The sequence below is a fragment of the Pithys albifrons genome, chromosome 2 (genome assembly GCF_047495875.1).
Source record: "Pithys albifrons albifrons isolate INPA30051 chromosome 2, PitAlb_v1, whole genome shotgun sequence".
Taxonomy (NCBI): Eukaryota; Metazoa; Chordata; class Aves; order Passeriformes; family Thamnophilidae; genus Pithys; species Pithys albifrons.
In genome coordinates, this window is record NC_092459.1 from 44,513,446 (window position 1) to 44,539,413 (window position 25,968).

The window sequence follows — 25,968 nt, forward strand, 5'->3', positions numbered from 1 at the left end:
CAGATTTTCAATTATTTTGCAATTAAAAGGAGGATTTTTTTTTAATCAGGGTTGCTCTAAGCCCAGTTCTTAGAAAAGCCTTGAGAGAAAGGAATGAGTGATGGAGAGAGAGGGATGTGGCCACATGAACTGCTGCTAGCGCACCTCTGGATCTCAGTTCCAGCTTTCTCCCTGGATATCTACGTGTTTCACATATCTCCAGTACACTTCTATCCAGTGAGGGATGTATATACATGTACATATACATGGTTGTTTTCTTAAATTAATAGCAGGAGTAACTTGCTTATTTCATTGCATTTATTAATAAGTTTTGTTAAATTTTAATTTAACTCTCATGCAAATACATGAAATTGCCACCAAGTTCAGTTGTTTATCCCAGACCTGTTGGCTTGAAAACCTTTGAAATTACAAAGTGCTGTAGTGAGCATAAAACAGTCCAAGTGCACAGTGAAACACTCTCTTTTGCTATGAACTGTAGAATATGCAAACTTCCAGCTATATTGTCCTTCCTTGGGCCAGAGCCTCTCTGTTTTTTCCTGACTATATTAGTGGATCTACTAAAAAATACTTCCCCTCCTTACAGCCTCCAGCACACTTATGTACTTGGACTACCAGAGCTAAAACATCACGAGTGCTATGTCCATATGCATACATACACATACACATACACATATACATACACACACATGCTGATGCTATATATATTGTGTTCTATGATTTTGATGGTCAGATCTTTCCACTGTGATCCATTGCCTACTTTTTCAGCAGTACTATGGATCCTAATTTGCCCTGATCATTATTATTCCATTCAGTAGGTGATTTAGCTGATGAGTAGTTAAGGTCACTTTCTGATTAACTCAATCAATTAATGCTCTTCATTTTGCAACCCCCACTCTATCCATAATAGAAACTCTCTTCACCTTCCCCCTCTCCTTCCCATTATTTTAAGTAAGCTAAGGTAAAGTAAGAATAAATGTTACATATAATTCTTATTTGCCTAAGAAATAAAGAAAGAACCCCTGTAACTGTGGTGACACAGGATAAAAACACTGTCAAGGGTTAGGTGCGGAGGCAGCTGTTTCTAAATGTTGAGTTCAGCATTTTATTATTTCCATTATTATTACTGTGTTGGGGTCAAAATTAAACTCCATGACAATAGTATGCCAGAGGGAGCATTCATATCCAATTAAATATCCCATATTAGCCATATCCCTGTGCAGATTCTTGGCTTGACTTCTATAATGTATTACTGTGTCAGCCCTTTTAAAAGTAATTTTTAAAAGAAAAAAATTGATAGCATGATCCCCACATCTGAAACAGCCCCACCAGTAGATATGGGACCAGATCAGGAGCTGGTAAAATACAGTGCCATCAGTGCAATTAGCTTGTTCCACATGCATTGAGATCTGTCACACTGCGAGTCAGAATATTACAGGAGATCATTACCATGTTCCTGCAAGACAGTGCATGCAGAAAACATATGAGCTGTGAGAACCTGATAGAGTGGATATGATCATACAGTTTCCACCTGCATGAATGACTATAACTGTGTTTGTGCTGGCTTCTTGCAGCTATTGGTCTGACAATACTGTTCAAAAAGCAGAGTAGCCCCTAAACAAGCCCTGTGCCATGCAAAGAAGAATTGCAGCCAGTGGTGGCTGTTCCCTAGACTAAGGGGCACCTCTTTCTCTTTTAATAAGATAAAAGTACCCATCTTCATGGGTGTTTAAGCAGTTAATTCTAAGTAAAATTAAATACTTCAGGATTTATGTCATGTGTGGGATATAGATAGATAGAGGTACGTATCTCCTTTCTTTGGTATTCTGCAGTCTCATGAACAGACACCAACCCTGGTAAGCCTACTACCTGCAACAGGAGCACAGCAAGTGGCAGCTCACTGGTCAGTGCTCAGACACTTGAGCTCAAGATATGCATGCTCATAAGTCTAATGTCTAGCACTGTCAGCGATAGGGTGCTATTTGAATATGCTAAATTCAAAGGTTTTTGATCCTTTCCTACATGGGTTTGCCAATCACTGGCCATAATTAATCTGTCAGACCATAACATTTCTTCAGTCCCTTCCAACTTGAGTTTTCTACCTGATAATTCCCAGTGTAACTCTTTCTCCTTCTCCATTTCCCTTCCCCTAGTCCTTCTACCAAATCTGTCCTGCTGATAGAGCACTGCACGGGGCTCTCACACAGGCTGACGGCTTCTTTCCATAAGACCAAAAGCTCTGTCATCAACCAGCTTGGCTCTCCTTGGCACACAGACCTGCTGAGGGAGCAGGGAACAGTGAAGGGGAGCTAGTAGGATGTTTCTCAGTCTTTGGTGGACACTCACAGGAGCTACCTGTGACAGAGCTCCTTAGGCATCTTGACAAGAAAGTAAAGCTTCTGCTCCTGGTGGGAAGAGCAGAGACAGAGCCAGGTCATCCTGCAGCACTTGTGGCATGCTGGAAGAGCTGGCTCAGGGGACTGAGGTCAACAACCAAATGGCCTAATAGAGCAGTGGACAAGCATAGTGCCTGCATGCAGGATACATCCTCCAGCCTTTTCTTTCTGCTGGTCCCACCAGTCTACCTCTCCCAGTGTCATAACTCAGATGAGCTGATTGCCAATGCAACTATTTCAGGCAATACTTGGGCCTTGTCAATGACAGTAAGTGCTTCTAAGTAAATTATGCACCATCTTCACATAAAGATTGAACACACAGGAAGATCTGGCTGGGGTTAATGGACTAATCACTTGTCTCTCAGCCCTGGGGTCTTTGTGCTAGTCCAGATGAGGTTTGAAGGCTGAAAAATTGCAGGGACATGTATAACTGAAAGGTGTAATTGAATTGAGTTGTATGGCAATCATACCCAAGTTCTCACACCTGTGGTCTATTTTACAAGGAAACCAGTGATAAGTAGAGCCCATGGGTGCTGGGTGTGCAGCAAAGGATGACAGAGACAGTCTTTATTGTAATTTAGCTTGATCTCTTTGATCACAGAGCAGCTGCAGCATCATGACATGCTCCAGTGCAGCTGGCCCATGGCTGCCTGGAGTGTGCCACTGCCCTGCTGCTACATAACAGCATGCTGTGCCATTCTTCACTACAGGTGGAAAGTAGACAAAACCAGTGCTTTTGCACTCTTCATATTTACAAGAAAAACTTTAAATGTTTGGTATTATTTTCCTTTGGGATATACATGTATGTTTCAGACTGTGTCTTGCATGAAAATGCACAGCCCCTTCTGATATTCTCAGAAACTCATTCTAAAGCAAGGTATGTCAAATCTGAAGGTGGCTTGTTTATCTGCCTGGTTGCCCACATGCCCAACACAGGCCATTGTTTTCATTACCAACCTAGAAGTCAGGTCTGACTTCTCTTCAGAAAGCAGGAAAAGTAGGCCAGCACCTGTCCCGTACTTGCAGATCTGGCCCTAGCACAACTGTGCCTGCTATTGCTGTCATGCCACAGGCCTGTCCACAGAATGGCAGACGACTTTAATACCTTCATAGGGTGAGCAGATACTAAGGCCTGTGTTCAGCTTCATTTTCATCCCCTTCTCAGCCACCTCCACTCCTCAGTATCTGGAAATGCTGCATCCAGAGTGGAGCTTGAAGTCCCTAATTTCTCTCCAATTTGTCTGCACCCCCATATTCCCATCTATTGCTGCTGGCACACAAACAAGGAGTGGCACCCAGCAACCAAGCCCTCTCAAGTGCTTTGCAGCACCTGGGGTGCTATTCAGGATGCAGGGCTGGGGAGCAACTCACATTTAGACCTAGGTCCAGGCACTTACATCCAAAGTTATGACCTCCAGCTGAACACAAATAAGTCACTTCTAGGATAAAATCCATTTTTCATAGTCAAACTGAATTGATCAAAGAGAGATGAAGGAAAAGGCCAAAGATGCTAATTGATACATTGATGCCAACTCCATAGGCACAGCAGAAAAAGAAAATCCAGATCAGATAAATTTACAGTCTTCCCCTTTAATAATTATGAATGATATAATTTCCATCACTGGAGATTGCATCACAAAAGCAACTATCATATCCTCCAGTGAGTCAGCAGGTCTGTTAAATTTGGTTATGGAGTTACATAATACTGAGGGGGAAACAGATTTAAAGCTTGGCTGTTCTGGGTTTCTCCTGCTAAATATCTGGAGACAGTTAAAAAATGCTTTCAGAGAAGAATCATAGATATCCTGTGAAAAAAATCATCATTGAGATGAGGCTTTTTTTGTACCAATCTGACAAAAATGAGCACCAGATCCTCAATGCTTTCTGTTTTTTTAGGCTTGGCATAGAAAGAATTTATGATGGAGTTGTTGGGAACAAATAGTGAGCATTTTCTAAAGACACTGTTAGAGTCTCCTCCTTGAAGGATAAATGAATAGAGCAGCATTGCATAGCACAGCATAGCATAGTATAGCATAGGACTGTTTCAGTTGGAAGGGACCTACAATGATCACCTAATCCAACTGCCTGAGCAATTCAGTGCTGACCACATTACAAGATGTTATTAGGGGCACTTTCCAAAAGCCTCTCTAGCACTGACAGGCTTGGGGCATTGACCATCTCTCCAGGAAGCCCATTCCAGTGTTTGACCACCTTCTCAAGAGGTAAGTGAAATTTCTTCAGTCCAAGCCCTGCAGAGGTGCTGGACTCCTTGCAGGGCCCTGTGTTCAGTCTGACTGAGCACAAACACTGCCTGTAGTAGGCAAAGGCAGCTAAGAGTATGTGTGAGACATGCACTGGCTGTCTCTTGGGATTTACATTACCCAGAAGTGTTAAGGGCAGCCTTCTACATACGTGTTTTCTGAAGAGCTCCACGTGGGGACCTAAAGCATGAGGGTCTGCATTGTTCACAAACCAAACCACATCATCCACCGTCCAGGTCAAAGGATTCTTGCTTGATGGCCGAGCTGCATCTTGTTCTTCTGGTGAAGGACTTGAGGCTATTGGTACAAAAAAGGCCACAATACAGGATTACAATGTCACAAAGCAGTTTCCGTGGGTTTGTGAGTGTGCAGGGCTGCAGCAGCTCCACTGCAGCACTGGATGTTGTATCTGAGTGTGCAAGTATCAGTCTGAGATGGTGGTGTAGGGAAAAAAGGGGACATGGAGCCATTTCTGATTTGACTGCTTATCAGAAGACACAATCCCAGCTGGCAAAGTGCGTTAAAAAACATGAAATCCCCAAGTTCCTGCTGGGGAAGGAAAAATGTGCCAGCTGCCAGGCTCTTAAACCAAGCTGCCCCTGCTGTCTGATCTGCAAGCAGCAGGGATCTTGGCTCAAAAAGACAGTACCCTCCCACCTGGAAAGTTCTTCAGCACTAAACAAAGGAGTTTGCATTGAATGCAAAGGCTGGAGGATAAAATCAGGATTTAGCAAATAGTTTTTTCCTTTGCATTCAGATATTCAGACTGATCTTGGAGCTTAATGGAAGGTTTCCAGTCCATATCACCCTAATCTTAGTATCTCACAAAGCTGATGGTCCCCAGTGAATGTTGATTTGGAAAGTTACTAAAATATGTGAAGATGAACATTACACATGTGACTTTTTAATGGTATGAGCCCTGGATGATTTACGGTCACTTCATCTTGCTGTAGTTTTAAATCAAGTGAATAAAAGTACATTGGAATGAAAGTGCATTTATGTTTTTATTCTTAGTATCTGCAGAATTATAATTCTCAACCTCCACCTGTACATAATTTGTACCCCCATTTATGCTGCTTCACTATGACAAAAACTATACTATGCTAGGTTACAGGAAAGCTCCATTTGCATTTGTTTATCTCCACTCCAAGCAAACTTTGCCTTAGAAGGCAGCAGCACACAGGTGTATAAAATGTTACTTGCCCACATCTGCTCATCTCTTTCTGTCAAGGCCCAGTTTTTAATGAGAGATGTGCAAATGGTAAGCAAGCAAACAGCACAGAAGACCAGAAATGAAACAGAAGAGTGCATGTAGAAGGAGACCACAGATACCTAAACTGGAGCCTGGAGAAGCCAGGTAGCCAAAAGGCAATCAGAACTGCTGAGGAGAGAAGGGATTAGCCCCCCAGATAAATACTGAGCTTACGGAGACAGATGAGATGTATGAGAAGCCCCATGCATGACCAAAACCGATCCTAATGCATGTGAGCAAATGTACTGGGCTGGGTTTGTGGCTTATGTAGATTGTTGTTTCATTGACTTCAGTAGAGCCCTGCTGATTTATATTAGCTGAGTCTCTGCCCGTATATGCCCAATAATGGTTTTATGTGCCTACTGGTCCTTTACTTCTTGCCACCATGCTCATCTCACAGTATAATGTAATGAGTTATATTTTGCAGTTACTCAGGATGATCTCCAGAAAGAAGCAGTGCTATGAATGTGCAAATCTGGTTGATGGGCTTCATAATGAGATGGAATGTAAATATCATGATAATTGCACTCTCATTTGCTAAGTCACTGTTCTGGACATAAAGGACAAGGAATGGCCGCAGGTCCTTTTAATTAGACAGTGAGGACTGGTGTTCATATGGACTCAGGTGACCCTGGGCTCTGCTCACAAAATAAATGGAATACACAATGGTACAGACACCATCTGGAGCCTTTGGCATGAAACAGTGAAGACAAAGAGAGTAAAATGAACAGGGTAATCTTGGCCAAGTCCTGGATCATCAGTAGCACTGAGGAACTTTGTCGGGGACAAGCGGAAGAACTGGAACTTGTCTTAGAGTCAGAGGGGCAAGTATTTCTCCCCTTTGTGGCCTGTCAGTGGTTTGGATGCCAGCTGATGTGTGGAGCTATTGGGCACTAGAGCACCTCAAACCAAAGGTCAGAGAGAAAATCAGGCTTTTGCAAACCAGTTTAAAAAAGGAAGGAGACAAAGGTTTCATGTGTGCAAAGGATTGCAGAAGTTTCTATGCTACTGCCATAACATGGTCAGAGAAGATGTGCCACTACTGAGGATCAAGTTGTTTCCCTTGATTTTGTATAAATGTAAGGAAAGGCTCGAGGGCTTAGCCTGGGATTCATACTGGGCATACAAAGAGCAGCCTGCAGCCCAGTGACTCCTGCCTGCAACTTGATGCTTCCAGAAATACCAGGAAAGGGCAAAGGGGAGCAGAGAGCCCTGAGTGCAGTTGGAAGCCTTCACAGGTATTGGAATTATCTGTAATGAAAGGAAAGGGGATGAGAACAAAAGGTTGAAATGACAGAGGGAATCTATTCACTCCTTTGCAATCTAGCAATCAATAGCATAAATCTGATTTCTTAAAGACAAATACATAAATGACCTTTCTGAAGAGACTGCATGGTTAGAACTCTTCCGGGCCCTAGCAGGTGAAGATAACCCTTTCAAATCCTAACCTGAGTATAATATAATAATATAAAAACCAGAATTATATTTCAATTCTAATTCTTCAAGTATTTTTCTGTCTTTATTTACTTACCTACCATCAATTTCTGGATTTTCTGGTGCTTTTTCAGGAATTATGATGAATTATTTTACTTGTGTGTGAAAAGGGCTACCTTTAAATGTTATTAATAAAACTGGTATACCACTGTTTACAGCCAAGTATCAAGTTTCAGCTTGAAACAGTCTGGTTTTCCATGTATTTTAGAATTTATTTTGTTGCTTAATTTATTTGGCCTTTTAAAATTGTCGTTGACACTTTTGAGTGTAATTTCTCTATTGATAAAAGAAAATAGATAATTTTGTGTCTACACAAAGGCATGGGGTTTGTTTCAATAGCATCACTTTGCTGAAAGATTATATTAAGCACAAGAGTTTGATGGCAGCAGGGCAAGTACTATACATTTTTTCTTATCTGAAGGTATTCACACTTAACCTAAGAATTAGATAAATGAGGAAGTCTCATGTCTCCAGGGTATCCTATGCCATCCTGTCATCAGAATTAATCAAGATGATAATGAATACTCAGATTACAAAGAGATGGGAGTGCTTGCGACCAATAATTATTTTTAGAGATCATAATCTAGGTCAAATCCAATTTCCTGTTTTTGACAGGTGGCAAAAATTTGTCAAATTAATAGAATGGGATATGGAAATTTAGGTAATCAGAGGGAAGCACTTTCCCTTTCTGCCTCAAGCAATATTGGGGAGGGACAGTGAAGAGGTTCCTCAGTAGGGAAAAGTCTCTGGGCATTCCAGTCAAGACCATTGCCTGCACAGAAACAGCTGAAATTACCACACCACTGACCAAAGTCAAGTGAAGCTGAAGGAAAAATGTGTCCTGGCTTGGTCTGTGTTTTCATCCCACACAGGCTTTTCTCTGCCACTCACCTCTAACGTTTGGGCCTCCCTGAGAAGGAGAATGGAGATAGAGCCAACAGCCAAATGGCTGCAGAGGCATGACAAGGAAATAAAATGCTAAGATGGAGTTAAACCTGCACAAGAAGGAAAGACAAATAACAGACTCCCTAAATATGTTCTTGGCAAACAAACAGAGCCCAGAGGGAGGACAGTCATTGATAGATAAGAGTGGAAAGGGAGTGACAGATGAACTTTAATATTGCTGCAGGCCTAAATGATTTCTTTGCCTCAAGGGAAGGGGGTGGGAATGAAATTTTAAAAGGTTCTCTCTGATTGCACTGGAGCAGATAATAAGGAGAAGCAGATCTACTGAAACTAAGCAGAAGTAACAGACCCTCAAAGGGGCAGAGAAATGGGAATTATTATAGAAAACAAACCACCTCCGACTATAAACAAGGACAGGAGCAATGCTTTGTAGAAGACACTTTTCTAAAAACTTATGGCATGTCAAGCAGGACAGGAGGAGAGGCATCAGAAAAGCAGACGTTTGGGAGAACAGAATTAAAGGATATGTATGGGCATGGGAGACATTGATGAGCCATGATCAGCAGAGAGCTCTGCAAAGAAGTTGGGTTAACACATCTGTTTACAGTGGCCAGCATGTGCAGGACATGTCATGCACCACATGGCTGGGGTCCTCAGCCTTGCAATGCATCAGAGAAGAACCCCTGTCCCACCAGTGTAACAGCTACTCCCACTTACAGCACAGCACCCACCATGTGGGGGTGCAACATCACAGGGGCTTCTTCAGCTGCTGCAAGAGCAACCCAGCATCCCCCTGCATGAGGTGTAGCCAGGGGCATTAAATATTTATTTGGTTTTTTTTAACTTTGCCTCTCTTTTGTAGGGGAGGAAAAAAAAGAAAGAAACCTTCAGACTGTAAATATCCTCAAAAATTAGTAGGCGGGCTGTATTTTCCAAAGAAGTGGTATCCAGCACTAAGGCTCACAATGCCATCAGCAGTTCCTTTGCCTTGAGGAGATGCTGGATCTGGCCCGCAGAAGGTGCTTGCAGCATTATGCTGGAAAATTAGAAATTTCTAACCTTGTGCCCCCAAATGTTTTCAGGAAATGTATGTATTAACAAGCAGAATTGCCTCTTTAACAAAGACCCTCAGGTGATAATAATTAACTGCTAATATTGGATAATAAAATCTACATAAAAATAACAAGCTACAGGGCAAGGTTGAGGTTATTATATTGTGGTTGAACACAATTCTTCATACTTGGGATAAAGGCTTTGTCTGTTATGTAAGTAGGCTTGAAAAGGTTTCTGATGTCCTTGACTATTCCTTTCCTGATTTAAAAGCTTCATTTTGGCAAATGATGACAGGAAAGTGCATGTTTATCTGTTAGCAGCCCCAACAGGCTTTCTGAAATGTGGTATTTTTCTTTTTTTTTTTTCTGAATTTTTTAACATAATCAAGAATTAGGCATCAAGCTTCCGATCGCATTAATGAGAGCTTTGAGGTTTAATCTCATCCATTCTGCTTGAAAGACATGTTCTGCTATGCACTGAGATATGTTTTATGATTAGTGTTTCCCATGATATTTGCCCACCATGAAAAATAAAGCAACCTATTTTTCAAAACTATCCATAAATAAATGGATTGGTTTGAGGTTTCAGAGATAAATTCTTCCTCTTTTTAATGAGTCCTGCCCATCCCTGCCTTGTAAGTGAACAAACTGAAGAGGATTAGAACAGAGACTGGCATGCACCACTTACTCATCTTTGCTTACTTATGATTCAGCAACATATAAATAATGCCTAGAAAGAAGGAAAACACAGGCATGGCTTCCAAAGACCTTTGCAAGAGAGACTTTGTGAAGACAGCAATCAAACTCCAGTGTAGCTGCACTAGGGCAATTGCAGAAAGATGAGTATTTTAAAAGTCTAGGATTGCCAGTAGAAGCAACATGCTGGGTGAAAATATGATAGCTGTGAAGAAATACCTCTAATTTCAGGGGGCACTGGTAATGCTTTTAGGACTCTGGTGAGAATTGTAGTGTTACAGAACTGACACTATGGCAAATGAAGTAAGAAAACCAAGCTGCGACTGGAAACATCATAGTGTCTTAATGCTAGAAGATATATCATAATGAATGTATGGGCACCTTGAATTCATGGATGTCACTGTGTTGCCCAATACAGTCACAGAAAAGTGCCTGGCTGTGTCTGAAAGCAAATGGCTCTCCTCTGCCTCGGAGGACCCAGGTACTGCAGGAGTCTGCTGGAGTCTCCAGAAAGCAGCTGAGTGAATCAAAGGAAATGTGATGAATGGTGGTGGCACTGGCTCTTTGTGCTGCCATGCACTGGTGAAGCACTGGGAATTGCTATTCCCTCTGTTCAAGACCTTGACAGTAAACCTATCTCTGTATGAGCTCACGTATACCTTTGTGGTAGATTCTAATCTACTGCGGGTGATACCAGGATTAATAATTGTTAAAAATGAAAAAAGTACACAACAATATCAATAAATACATGACCATTTTAATGATATTCACTGTATATCTTTCAGTTTTAGGAAGCCTTTACTGTTGAGCTGGCCAAATGATGCCGAGATCCCAGAGGACCTGGGCTATGCAAGTGCCAGATGTTTGTCACATAAAACATACTGAGCTGTTTTGGGATATAACTTCCAGTCAATACCAGTTTCAAGTCAATTGTAGCTGCTTCAAGGATACTCACATGTCATGGATGCCTGGTTCAAAAGCAATCTCTTCCCCTTTGCTCCTCAAAGTGCTTTAGTAAGTTTTAAGCTTGAGAAATACAGTAACCTGTGAAGCCTATTGCATGACCACTCTGACCTTTTTGTTGGTTCCATTTTGGAAAAGAGATGTGCCATATTTCAGCATTTCATTTTGTAAAGACTCAGTTTTGTGGGAAGTCACAAAAAGAGAGATGGAGATGTCTCCTGAAGCTTAACTTCCTGCTCAGGACCATGCAAAGCTTTCACAAGATGTTGGCTGAGACTGAGAAACAGTGACATTTAGAGTCAGAAACAAGAAGAGAAGGTAATGCAGCTGAACAAGCTTGAGAAGCTCTGATTTTAGACTTTAGTCCCTTGAATGTTTCCATCCCCTAATACTATGGGTTTTCTACACACAACACATTCTTAAGCATGGAAATTTTTTGTATGCTGAAAAGATATAAAGCATTCAAAAAACCAATGAGTGATTCAGAGAAGAAAAATCTGTGAAGGGTTACTAAATATGAATGCACCACCTCTGGTTCAGGCAGTCCTTGAGCCACAAATTTCTGAAGGCAGAGAGGGTAGTGGAGAAGCAGTCCCAGGCAGTCAGCAATAGGACAAGGGGGCACGGGCTCAAGCTCTGCCAGGGGAAATTTAAGTTGGATATGAGGAAAAAATTCTTTACAGAGAGTCATCAGGCATTGGAATGGGCTGCCCAGAGAGGTGGTGGATTCACCATCCCTGGAAGTTTTTAAACTGAGATAGGCCATGGCACTGAGTGCCATGATCTGGTAAATGGACTGGAGTTGGACCAAGGGTTGGACTTGATGATCTCGGAGGTCTTTTCCAATCCAATCGATTCTATGATTCTATGATTCTCTTCTATGAAGCAACACCACCTCTGCATTTATCCCTTTCCTTGGGATGTGCTGTTGTTTCATGCTGGAGACAGCTTGTGTGGCTAGACAGACCTTTACTCTGAAGCTCCTCTGACTCTTCATGTGTACCACAAAGAGATAACGACTGATCCCAAGCAAAATGATAAAGATTTTTAAAGCAAGTAAGTAAAACATTGTTAAATCTTGGCTCCTCACATCTGCCAACTGTAAAGCTTGATGAAGGGGTTCTGGTTCTGCTTGGAGGCTCTAAGGAAGCCATGGGAGAGGGGTAAATGAATTTGCTGTACGTTAAGCCTCTTGTCCTCCCAGTACCTGGTTATGCCAGACTGAGAGGCACTGAACAAAGCCTGAAAGAAAGTGGATTACATTTCCTTTTCATTGTAACTGAGGCCACCAGTTCCTAGTGACAACCTTTCACAAGTCCTTTGCAGTAGTGAATTTCTATACTATCCACTTTGCTTTGAATAAAGTTGGCTCTGTAAACAAAGCAAAAAAACAATTTTAAGAAATGAACATTTATTGGTGCTCTCTATAATAGACTAATGGAGTAAACCAGGGAAACACCTGTGTGAAAATAATAGCAAAGTGAGTGATGGGTTTGGGTAGGTATTCAATATTTAAGAAGATAAACTTAGATAAACAATTAAATTCAAGGATAAATACTTGTAATATGCATTTTGAAAGAAAATCGTTCTAAAATATTAAATAGCAAATGTTCAGGGACAAGAAATAATACAGGTATTGGGACGGTGAAGGATATTGAAGGAATTAAGCAAAGATTAAGCAAAGGATACTGGAAAGAGACTCTGGGATGTCCTCCAAGAAAGAAGTTTCCAGGGGAAATGCAAGGGCAAAAAGACAGTGTAATGATCCAATGGTAGACAAAGGGACTAGGGGAACCAGTAAAGCTTCTTCAAATATATCAAGATTAAAAAAAAAGAACACATTAGAGTGACAGTAGATTCCATTAATAAATGAGGAAGGGAAAGAAATTAATGACTTAAAAATGGCTGAGACATTCAACTCCTTTGTTAGATCTATCTTCAAATTGAAAAATGCATAAATGAAATTTGAATAATTAGTAAGGGGTGAAGACATTGTTGGAATCACTACTGATAAAGACCTGTTAATTGAGAACTTGGAAAATGCAAACATAGACAAAGTTAATGGAAGTTCAGTGAATTAGGTAAACCGTTTGATGAAGTTGGGTATTTTCTAAAAGAAAAAAATCATGGTTAATAGGAACTATAGCAACTGACCCAGCAAATACAAATCCTAGTAGGGTAACTGGAAAAAATACAAAGAAAGGGAAAAAGAAGCATCATTGAATGTAGTGGTTCCCATGGCATCTCTTGAATTTGCAGATAAACTTCTTGTGACTTTGCTTCCTGAAGAACAAAAGAGCCTTAAGCAGTGAGCCGGATGATTTAAAAAAAATCCAAGTTTTGCTGGGAAATCCTTTTCAAGCAAAATCTGTCTTGGTTCATGATTAAAGGGGCAGCATGGTTCATTTAGCTAGGAAGGAAACCTTTTGCTAAAATGTCTTAAGGTAGGCACTAATACTTGAGTTTGCTCTGCATCTTATCTTGTACACAGGTGGTGTCACACAAATAACAGGTACCAGCCAGTAGGCAGTATCAGTCTTTGGTAGGAATGCTTTATATATTAATATTTATATCTCTAAGTTGATAATAACAGTTGTGATTGCCACACGATTATACATAATACATATGTTTACATAATAACAGCATTAGAACACATTCACCTTTTTACTTACTGATGAACAGATTGATTTTGTGTTTACATAGGTTATTATTTCCCCTTCTAAATGGAAGTGTGAGCAGTATGAATGGATTGGATCACAGAACCATCTCACTAATTTTCTTGGGAATTCAGGAATGAGTTAAGACTCTGACACAGCACCAGCATAGCATCACACATGACTAAATGAAAGACATTGTATCTTACCACTTCTGTTTCCTTCAAGATAGGCCCCATTTCTTGTCGGGCTGGAGGTCTGATGCTGCAGGCCAGTAGATGAGGACCCCCCTGAAGACATCTGAGTAGGACGATGGCTACCGGAGGACGAGGAGCCTCCAGCAGGATGTCCATCTGCAGGACTCTGGTGCATCGCATACATGGAGCCAGCACAACCAAAGGCAGCATCGGTAGGATCCACACTGTACTGCTTCCTGTTCACAGGATCAACCAGGTAGTCCTCAGGTATAACTGTTTCTGCTCAGGAAGTCCAGATGCAAAAGAAACATCAGTAAAATAGACACAATTTTAATTCAGTGCTTAATTTTTTTTTTTTTGTTTCAAAATTCCCTTTTTTGGGGTCAAAAAATATAACTCCATTTCCAACTTTCTCTACAGACAGATGCCTCCAGGAAGGATGCCTGCTAAGAATTAAGAAATAATGAAGGGATGCACAACCACTCTGAAGTCAGTAGGGTCACAACTGGGAAACTATGGCTTGACGTGAGTCATCTGTGTCAGCTTACAGCAATATTCTCTGTGAAGTCCTGGGCAGGTCCCATTTGCCTCATGGTGCTCCTTGAATAACACCAAGGCTAGAAAATTGAAAGGAAGGAGGCAGAGGAGGACAACGGGACACGCAGTTTGTTGGGTGCATGCCTGACAGCTAGTAGGAGGGAGTGAAGGTAATAAACCAAAACATTCTAGCTGAAATTACCAGAATTAATCAGAAGTATCCTCAGCTGTGGACATCCATCAGGCCTGGTATCCCGCAGGAATACAGGCTTGATGACTGATGAGTACACCCAAGGTTCATCACAGACAGATACATGTGAGTGACTCAGACCTGACTAGGGTTCAGACAAGTGTGACAACATCACGGATGATTGCAAACCATTCCTATGGTTCCTTTCTTCTGAATTGTACTTTTCACACTGTGTAGGAGCAAAATACCTTGCTTTTCAGATTCCTGCCAATAAAACAAATTCTGGACTTAAAGATCTATTTTAGAGACTTATATTTTCCTATGTTTGGGAGTCTAAAGCACAGGCAAGAGACAGGTCTAACCCCAGGTTTTGCAGTGTACAGATTTTTTTTTGCAAGTTGCCCTCACACCTAGGTCCAGGTCAGCCACTGTGTGGACTGACACTTCCAAGTCTGTGTCATTATCCTCCTCTAGCCAGTCCCAGGATCCTCTCAACAGGCGTCAATATCCAAGCTCCTTCCTATTTGCCTTTTTTTGTCTTCACAAAAGATTATCAAAGGTCTTCCTCCCCCTTCTTGTTCCCACTGCCTTTAACCCTGCAAAACCAGCCCTCCTCTTGCCCAGTCTCAGGATCATCGCCACTACTGGGATACAAGCAGAGCCCCTGTAAACCTCTCTAAGATCTCACCCTTCACAGAACACTACAGGTAACCTGCATTTCAGAGATTCCCACTTCCACTGGGTGTTAACACCTGGCAGGCAGCGAGCCTCTAGATTAAGGAAGTGCCTTCCATTGCCCCATGACATTTCTTTGAGCTGTTGAAAAGACCACTTTCCTCATCATGTGTAGTCTCCCTCCAGAGACATCTAAGCAGGGTGAAATTGCCCCCATGGTGTCACACATCATCTTCCCTGCCTGAGCAACACCCTCCTCCTGACATATTGTGTAGCCTAATTGCATAACAAGAAGAATTTATGCTGTAATTTATGCCATGAGACACAAACTCCATTGCTAATAGATGTTGAGGCTGTATATAACAGAGTTTTCCTTTTAATTTGCATTTTTACTCTTTTCCTTAAAAAAACCCATCAAACCTACTTGGCAGCTGTGTATTGTAGCTGATGTTAAGCAAACAAGATTTAGTTCAACAACTCAGATACTCAAGAGTTGTGGCATGCCAGCATTCTGGCTTGTGTGTTAAGCCACAGAACAGACTTTTGTTACATGATTGCCTGACTTTATTTTGTTGCTGCTGTCTTTCAAAACTTCATCCCATTTTTGGGCCAAAATGGGCAAACATTTTGCCAGAAGGCAAACATCAGATTTGAGGGAAAGCTGTATATGTTAAGTTTCCTTGCTTTTCGACACTTGCCTTTGCAACTGCAAGTAACTTTCTTTTAGCAAGGCTTTTTTCCCTTTGGTAATTTGGATTCTTATAGCATGCATTTGGGTATCTTGCTGCTTTCTGCCAGGGATTTCTGAGCTTAAGTCTCACACAAACACAGATAGGGCATAATTCAATTTAATTCAATGGAGTTCAGCTAACATAACACATAGGAGAAACGGGAATCAGACACCCTGAACCTTACTCCCTAACCTCCAACAGATGCCAAAATTATATAGAGATTGAACTAAATACCTGGTTTTCCAGACTCCTCCCAATAAACCAAAGAAAATCCAATCAAGCCTCCTCAATCAAAGGAATTTAATTACTGTGTAGAACACTTGCAATAAAAGCCTCTTATGCATAAAGAAGATGGCTCTTTCTGCAGCATCCTGCCTGCACTGCATGGAATAATTATGCCTCTTGTGAATCATTACCTCTTTATTCCAGGAAAAGAATGCTCTTTTAATATGATTACAATATGACAAAGACATAGACTATCAAAACAACAAACAGCACATTAAAAGAGCCCTACTAAATAAACAGCATACAGCTTCTATTACTAGGGATGCAAATTACTCCAAAATTTGTGACCAGACACCAGAGATTTTTTGACTGATGTCAGGCTCTCTCAGTAGTCATGTACATGTGCAGATGGAATCTCCCTGTGGAAAGACACCCATGAGTTGTATGTAAAACTATGACAAAGAGCCTATTGCTGTCAGTTCTGTTCCTAACCTTGCCTAAGACTGTCTTCTTGATCTAGATCAGTTTACTCCACATGTCTCTGCTTTGGGCTCTAAAATGGGAGTAACGATGCCTATTACCACAGACCAAGCAGGAGCCTCTATTCATTACTGTGTGAAATATTCCCCAGTGGAAGATGCTCTGGGAATTTGAAGAGTCATAATAATGTCTTCATTAAACCAGGGGAAACAGGAATTGTCTCAAGCAGCCAGGTTTCCAAGCAAGCCTTTTCAGAACTCCTGATTTTCAAGTTGACATGAGCTGTCAGTAGATTACAAGAGCAACTCATCAGTCACCTCCTGACCAAAAGAAGCTCATGATGAAATGCAGGTTACAGTTAGACTGGGCAGAATGAAACTGTGCATTCAAGTATGTATGGTTACCAATTTTAAACCATACAGGTTTATAAGGTGCTGATCAGCTTCTGCTCTCCCTGATGAGCACAGGCTGCTTTGTGAAGCTGCATGAGCTGATGCACCTTGAGCAACCATGTGTCTGTGAGCCATGCCCTGCAATAGTCTGCCCACCCCCAGTAGACACTCACATGTGGGAGGGAAGAGGCAGGCAGGCCCAGGAGACTTTCGGGGCACAGAGAGATCCAATGTGCCTCTGAGGGGCACAGAGTTCCCGGTGACATTTCAGATCAGGAGAAAATATCTGCATTTTCTGATGCCCTCTCAACTCCCAGTGGCAGAGAAGGAAATGAATGTGAAAGGGAACAGTCTGTATGGGTTCAAGAGATACGGCAACACCTGACAAACCTGATTGCCTTCTACCAAAAGCAACTGGATTTGTGGGCAAAGGGAGAGCAGTGAATGTCACTTGTCTTGACATAAGCAAGGCTTTCAACAATAATATTCTTGCATCCAAGTTGGAACATTGTGGTTGGGGTGAGTGAGAAACTGGTTGGATGATCAGGCTTAGTGGGTGGCAGTTAATGGGTTGTAGGGAGGCCAGTACAAAGTGTGGTACCACAGGGGTCTAACCTGGCAGCCAGATTTGGTCTCTGTGACACCAGACAAACACGGACAAAACAGTGAGTTCAGCAGAGGGTCATCAAGAGGCCTGGGGCCTGAAACACTAGCTCTGCTCAGGAGAGATGGGGTAACATGGCTTATTCAGCCTGGTGAGAGGCAGCCTGGGGTGTGAGCCTAACACAGCACCACAGAACCCATGTGGCTGAAGAACAAGAGACAACAAAATTTCAAATGAAAATTTCAGACTGTGTAGAAGGACAAATCTTTTACCCCTGACTACAGTGGGAGAGTGGTAAAGGTTGCCCAGAGAGACTTGCAGGCTCTGGCACTGGAGTTTTTCCAGACCCAACTAGATAAAGCCCTGAGTAACCTGGTGGGATCCCATATGCCATAGCTGACTCTGCTCTGGGGAAGGGGGTTGACCTGAGACCTCCTGGGGTCCCTTCCCACATAAATCGTCCTCTGATCCTATTACTGACCTTTTCTCCACTCCAAGAAGCAGCCACAGATGGTGGGGGAGAACCATGATAAGGACTCATGTTAGGGGTCCAGGCTGCCCTTCCTGTGGCACCGGAGACATCAGGAGGGATGGGCTCTACTGCCCAAAAACTAAAAAAAAAAAAAATGGAAGCTCTGTGTTCATTTTTCTCCAGCTTCTTGTTAGTTTGTACCACAGAGAAGCTGCATGACTTGGGGTTCCACTGATGACGTGTGTGAAATTATCTGCAGGTTGTAAGCTCCCAGAAGGCTTTGCAAAATGTATGGCATTCACAGCTTCTAATCCCACTTTGGCCAATTAGGAAAAACATGCTTTCTAAGACAATAGAAGAAAATACAACTCTCTACTGAGGTTTAAAATGCAACAGTTCCATAAATCTTAGCCCTTTTTTATTCTGTCACACTTCTGTACTTTATTTTCCAGGTAGTCAGTTTCACATATTATTGAGAAATTAGTACCCAGTGCTTTAAAGCAGGATTTATGAGAAAGCTGCCTTAAAGTTTTGCTCTGAATACAGTAGTCAACAGCTGTTCATCACCCTGAGATGCTCAAGCCATTTTGGCATAGTTTTCCTTTCCATGAATGGTGCCCAGGAAAACTGGATTCAAAAGCCCAAGGCTGTTACATCCAACACACCTCAAAATGAAACAGAGAAAAGAAAAAAGACACAATTGCTTTCCCAATTTAAAAATGCATGTTTCATTAGTTGAGTTTCTTTAAAGTAGCATCCTGTATGGTTCCTAGCCAGATTCCTGCAGATGGAGAAGCTGAGAGTTAAAATAGCCTGAGAACCTGCAGCTCTGCTGCAGACTTCTAGAGTGACGTTTGTCAGGTTATCTGTCATCTCTGGAGTCCAGTTCTCCATTAGGATGAAGAAAAATACGTGTTTTGTCTCTCATTTCTGTAACATGTGAAGTTCTTTGCCTCAGCCCTATCCCGTTGCCATTATGAATGCATACTGCATGTGTGAATGTAGAACACAAACATTGGACATTTGGCAGCATCTGGGAATAGGGACACTCCAGAAAGACAAAAAAATTGACTCCTATTATGCATTAGGAAAACAAATGAAAATCAATTTCAAGTCAAGCAGGAAATGAAGAAGAGTATATACACAGGAAAGATGATCCTTAGATGACATTTTCCTGAATGGATCTATTTCTCTCACTTTTTCTTCTACATCTTAAACAAAGCCCAAAATTCTTCTGCTAAAATCTCTCCTATAAGTAAAAGCTCTTTCTACACTCTAGAGCCATTCTATTCTGCCTTCTCTCTTCCCAGGTCAAACATGTCTTGTGCTGCTTTCCTCAGGTGCTGCTGCTCTCACACCACTGCTCTCACATATCTCTCTCCCTCCACCTCCCTCAGGCTCCCTTCCCTTATACCCCTCCAACTGCTTCTCTCTCTGTTCTTCTCCATCATCTTCCTACTGCTTCTTCCATCATATTCCCACCATCTCTTGCTCTTACACTGCTTTCCTACACCTGCAGCATCACCCTTTTCCCATTTTGCCAGCTATTTTCCCATCTTTCTTTTTTATTTTCCTTCCTCCCATACTGCTGACCTGCATAGCAATTTCTTCCCCAGGCTGTTTGCTTTCCATCCATCTCACACTTACATTGATCCAGCTGTCCCTTTTCTGATATCCCCATGCTTTGCTCTGGATTTGTCCCCAGATTGCTGTTTGGACAGCAGAGCCCAAGGTCAGGGCGGTGAACTGGGACCAGAGAACCTTTTCCCAGTTAACAGGCCATGTCCTGCACAGCCACGGAGTGGCTGCATCTGTGCAAAAGCTGCATGAAACACTGCTGGAAACCCACACTCCTACCTCTGAGCATGGTGGACCCTGATCCCCAAACCAGGGAGGTCCTCTTTTGCACACTGGTAGCCTCCTGGGATATCTTCCCTCCCTTCTAGGACAATACTTTAAAGTAATTTCATAACCTTTCATTTCACCACCTGAAATGCTCAATCATTTGTATTTGCTTTAATTAAATGCCACATTAATTTCTTTTCCTCACAGTCAATACAGATTTATTTCTTTCTTTTCTCAGCCTGCACTCTTCCTTTTTTGTGTTGTCTCCTATTCCTCATATCATTTAGTGATGGGCTTTGCCCTCTGACCCTTCCCTGTACCTTTTAAAGTGCTACCATATATTGTCTATAATGGGCTGACCAGATGTGAACTCCATATTTTAAGCAGCATGATATCATAGCTTCCTCAGACCTCTCCTTTCTCCCAACCAGGGCCAGCCTTTTTTTTATCTCCCAGTCATTTTGAGAGGAGCCAGCCATAGCATGAAAATCCTATTGACAGACCCCTTCTTTGTACAGTTTTATCTTTTCCTTTATTTTATAGTTCCTGAGCTTGGCTCCAGCTTCCTGCACAAGGATGGCATTTGCCCTGTCTGGGAGACAGGGGGTAAGGGGAGCTGGAGGGAACAAATTAGAAACCTTGCATCTCAGCCTCAATGAAAGGAAAAATAGAAGTGGTGAAACACAAAAAGCAAATGCTGAAACGCTGAAGGAAATTCTTCAGGTGAGTTTAACGATCAGTTCAACCTACTGTAAGCCAGAGAGGGAGAGAGCAGAAAGACATAATAGTATTTAAGATTGTGAAAGATATACCTTGGCTCTGAACTGCTATCTTCTGTTTTAACATCAAGTCTTATAAGATCATAAAAGAATTTCTTCTGTACCTTCCAAACAGCCTCACACATTTCCATCCAGTTAGGAACATAACGTGGACCTTATCTTCCCTGTAGCTTGAGCCTGCATGTATCTGTCTAAAGATAAGAGCTTCCCATGATGGATTAAGACTTTCCAGCCCTGCCTGCTGTGATTTACTTTGGGATTACAGCACCAGCCCATTCCTTTTAGCTCCTTCGCCCATCCAGGCATGCAGCACGATGAAAATATGATGTCACCCCTTAGCAGGAATTTCTATAACATGTCAACACCACTCTCTGGTGCATGCATCTACACCCTAGGCAGTTGGGCAAGAGCCAGACCTTTTCCACACCAATCCATGGCCATCACAGTTTGGCTGGACAAGGAAAGTATTACAGGACATCTGGTTTGTGGCAGCAGAGCCGAGCTGCTCGCTGCTTGCCAAGGCAGAGTGGCATGGAGACACATCCCCAAGGAGCCACAGCATCCCTGAGGCTGCTGCAGAGAGGCAGTGAGAGAGCAGGCAGCCCAGGGCATCTGCCGACAGTGGTTCAGGGCTGTCACGCTTGTGGTTTTCAGCCTATGGGATAACTTTTGCATGGGTTATAGGAACACATAGTTGCATCCACAGGGGAGAAAAAGGGGGGTTAGTAGTCAGTCAGAACAGAAAAATGTAAATATGCCCCACTCACTTGTGAATGCAGATATTATGAACATGGAAACCATGGTCATACTGTGGAGATAAAACCTGCAATGAATTCTCCAGGGTTTAGTCTGAGGCTTTACTGCACCATGTATCATCTAGCTGTGCTCTAGCTGCTAAGAAATATTTTGCAGTAACTGAAATACTGAATCCCCTAAGGAGAAGCTGCCAGTCAGTTAACATCAGGAATCTAAATTTCTTAGAGAATTTTCCAAAATCCATTTTTGTCCTGATTATATGGTCTTTGGCATAGGCAATTTTTTTTTCCTTACTTAAACTATTTCCCTTGAGTGTTTGCAACCCAGACAGCAGCCATATTGTGTTTAATGCAGTAGAACCAGGGAAAGAAAGCAGCTGGGAACAACTCAACATGCTTTATTGTCCAAACTGAATAAAAAGGTAGAGTACATTCAAAAGCTAGCTGCTGACAAATATATCACATTTTATAATAAAAGATGCTCATGTGTATAAATAACCCATTGAGGAATTTTTCTCATTTTTGAAGTGCTTTGGGATGAGTGAGTAAATGTATTGTGTTGCAATGGAGAAGTTTCAGCCCTGTATTACAGCACAGACTAATTGTTTAGGCATACCCACAAGAGAAGGCAAAGGGATTTCAGTGGCACAAGGATCCAGCCATTAGAAAGAGTCTTCCTTTGGTCTCTTCCATCTGATTTCAGACCTGCTCCTCCTTTCCCTTCCCTTGTCCCTTGCCTTTGTGTTATACCAAAGTGTACCTCATGAAAAGAAGATTTATCGAAGTTATATAGTTTTGTGTCTTAGCACAGCAATGGGTCTACAACGGCAGAGGGAGATGGGAGAGGCTGCCATCGATCTTTTCAGTTTCCAGCTTCTAGCAGTAGCTAGAGGGGCTTTTCTATCCAAGTAGTTTATAATGTACTCCATATTCTTATAAATCAGCATTGTTAGAAATCACAAAAAGCTGTATATAGAATAGACCAGATGAAAACGCCTGGTTTTCATCTGGTCTTTATACTGGTACTATATACTGGTACTATACACTGGAATTCTCTGCAGATGAAATACTTAATGCATTTTTGTTCTACTTACCACCATGATGAATGTCCATGAATTATATTGCTTTGTTCTGGCTTAAAATATTTAACAGCAATTTTTTATTGTTTGAAAAACATAATAATTTGAGACACAAGAAGTGAGATGTCTAGAGCAAAACGCAGTAACTGCAAAATAAGCTGCTTGCTCATTAATAAATGATAATAAAATCATCCAGAAATTAGGTAGAGCATGTATAAAGCATGAACCTGTGCATGTGTTTGTATGCAGGTGTAAGATCTTTTATAAAGTCTTTGCTTAATTTCTCTCTGCCCACTGCCACAGCTCAGCTGAATTTTCTGTCATGTAAATACAACATATATGGGCCCTAAAGTCTTAGTTCCCCTTCACAAAACTTTTCTTTTCCTTTCTTCTCTGTTGCTGCTTCTGACATCCCTGGCTGATCTCAATCCCAGCAGCTAGGATATCACCAACTGTGGAGTCTTTTTAACCCCTCCTCTTTCCATGATCCCACAGAGCCAATTTCCCTTCAGATCATGGTGCTGCAAGGGGGCTGGGCTTGCCCTGGGACCCCACTCATCTCCAACCTCACTACATTTTCCTTAAATTTGACTTCTCTGATGGAAACCGGCAAGCTATCGCCACCTTTTTTTCCTGTAACCTTATCTCTCCCATGAAGAAGCACCTGATTCCCCAAACCACCATTTGCTGCTTATTTTCAGTCACAGGTGGGTAAGTATGTCTCTTGCCCAGGTGCCAGTGGTGCACATCCTTGCCTTGCACCCTCACCTTGCTCACTGCTGCCCATGGCCAGCATCGTCCCAGCATGAACACCAAACTGCACATTACCACAAACTGTTTGTTTCTGCTACTCTCTTAATTGCTTTAATCCCCTGCTTTGCACTTACTTTGCCAACACATTAATGTTCTTCCAGCAGATGCTGTGCGTTACTACTTTCAGAAAGTCATTTTGATGTACTCTGTATAATTGCTGCAGACAAATAAATCCTAAGTAACTGGGGAGCACTGTTGATTAAACGGTGGCCAAGACTTTTCAAAAATAAAAGTGAATGTTTTATTTCCATGAAAATGGAAATACCATAGTGTGTGGGTTTCCACTTGTTTTGTAGTGAACTGGAAAGGAATAGAGAGAAACACAAGGTAGGTAAAGACAGATAAAAATGAATAACACTAAAACCCTAAAAAAGAGAGCAACATGGAGGAGATGAAAAATAGACCTGAAAAACTGAAGAACATCTAAACAAAAATCAGTAATGTCCCACAAAAACAATTCTGAATCTCCTGTGAAACCTTTCAAATTGAAACAGCTTAAACACCAGACTGGCTTTCCCCCCTCTCAGCTGGCTCTGCTTCCTCCCACAGAGGTGCAAGCCCAGACCCTGCCAAAGGCACCACATATCAGGCAGCTATTGTTCTCAGCTATTCCCTACATCAGACAAACTCGTAGAATGGGCTTGAGGCAGATTCTCAGTCGATAACCCTACCCTAACCTGATTTTTTGCCCTCAACTTTCTTCTCCCTTTCATCATCACAGTCCTCACATTCATCCACTTTACTTTCCTACGCAAAACCAGCTCAAACAACCCTTTAGGCATCTCATCAAACTGTGACAAAAATCCCATTCCACCCTTACTTCTCCTCAAAAGACATCCCAGGCTTCATGGCCATGTTACTCCCCCTTATATCCCTTGCTATATTCTCACCCAACCTTTCAGGCAATGCAGCAAACTTCACTCCTACAAACCCACTAGTGACTCTGCTGCATATTAAACCTGAACGATATTTGCTATTTGCATACACCATCCTATGATCAATCCCCAGCAAACTAGGAGGAGTCTTGGCCCTCGCTGGCTCCATCCTAATCCTATTTCTAATCCCTTTTCTACACAAATGAAAGCAACGAGCAATAACCTTCAGACCCTTATCATATGTTCTGAGTCTTAGTATCTGACCTCCTTATTCTCATGTGAGTAGGCAGCCAGCCAGTAGAACACCCATTCATTGTCATTGGACAACTGGCTTCACTTACCTACTTTGCTATCCTACTCATTCTGTTCCCAATTGTTGAAGCCTTAGAGAACAAAATACTCAACTTCTAGCCCACTCTAATAGTTTATAAAATCACTGATCTTGGAAGCCAGAGATTGAAGACTCACCTCTTCTTAGAGTTTTGACTTAAAATTAACCACCCTTGCAGTCCCCATGAAAGGGTCCTCTCGCACACATTCAGAAAATACAAGTGTTTGTCTCTCTTCTAAAATCTTTCTTGTTTTATCTTTTGCTTAGTAAGTTCTGGCTTTAAGGCTCATAGTCCCCTTCACTGCCATAGCCAGTCTTTCCATCACCCTGCCTACAACAGCACCCTAGCAGAAAGGAGCTCCACATCTAATTGCCCATGGTCTTCAATGACTCTCAGAGCCTACACCAACACCCTGTGTGGCTCCCAAGTGATGCTATCTGACGTGGCTTGAATCAGCACAAGGTAGGGATCCCAAGGATCATCTTTTTTCCCACTCATATCCTTGAAAAACCAGGTAGGTCATGTTGGTTAATAATTGCAGCACTTGGATAGATTTTTCATCATCAGTCCGGGCTTGTGGCCTGCTTATCCAACTGCTTGAAGTACTGGTATATTGGATCACAGGTACTTGTATCAATATTTTAAAAGTTTAGGAATGGGAATTCCTGTTTCAACTTTAATTTAAGCTATTTAAAATAAAAGCCTGAACTCCTAACTTCAGATATCTCCTAAAGGAATCATATAGCTTTAGGGAAAAGTCTTAACCAGATAAAACAAAGCTAAACCTGGAGCTCAAACAGAGTTACAATCACAAGATTTACCTGACTGAGGCTCTAAAACTGTCTATGCTTCCTCCACATGACTACACTTGTAAAGCTTGAATTAGGTGCATATACCCAGGGGTATTCTTTTCTATAGTGAATATGATCTCATCCATCATGCTTCATACATTTATGCCCATCATTTCATCCACTTTCCTTACGCACACCCTTTCATATGGAAAATAAAGCATCTTTAAACTCCACTTCATAGCTTGGCTTCCTTCTCTAACCTCCATGGCAGCAGCCCAGGCAATTTCCAGCATTTGGTGTCTGTGCCATGGCACTGAGAACATCTTGGGCTGAAGAGAAAAGGGTCTTTGGGCCTTTCATTATTTACTGCTGGGAAAAGAGTGCCTTCCCCCTCAGGGGTAGCTTCTACCTTCAAGTCAGTGAAGGTAAAACAGCCCAGCAGAATATGGGAAGGAGGATTTCCATTGGGCTGGCTGCTGGAGGAATGTCTGCTTATAGCTTCAGTGCTTTACATCCACAAGGAGA

General features: G+C 42.0%; 1 protein-coding gene across 1 annotated transcript in view; it reads right to left on the bottom strand.

Annotated features, from left to right (window-relative positions):
- Nucleotides 1–25,968, bottom strand: part of SCML4 (Scm polycomb group protein like 4) — a 57,410-nt gene that overhangs the window by 10,992 nt on the left and 20,450 nt on the right. Inside the window, exons 5-6 of the mRNA XM_071547869.1 lie at nt 13,881–14,150; nt 4,806–4,951 (exon numbers count right to left, since the gene is read on the bottom strand). Coding sequence (XP_071403970.1) covers nt 4,806–4,951; nt 13,881–14,150 — 416 coding nt within the window. The remainder of the gene's footprint in view (nt 1–4,805; nt 4,952–13,880; nt 14,151–25,968) is intronic.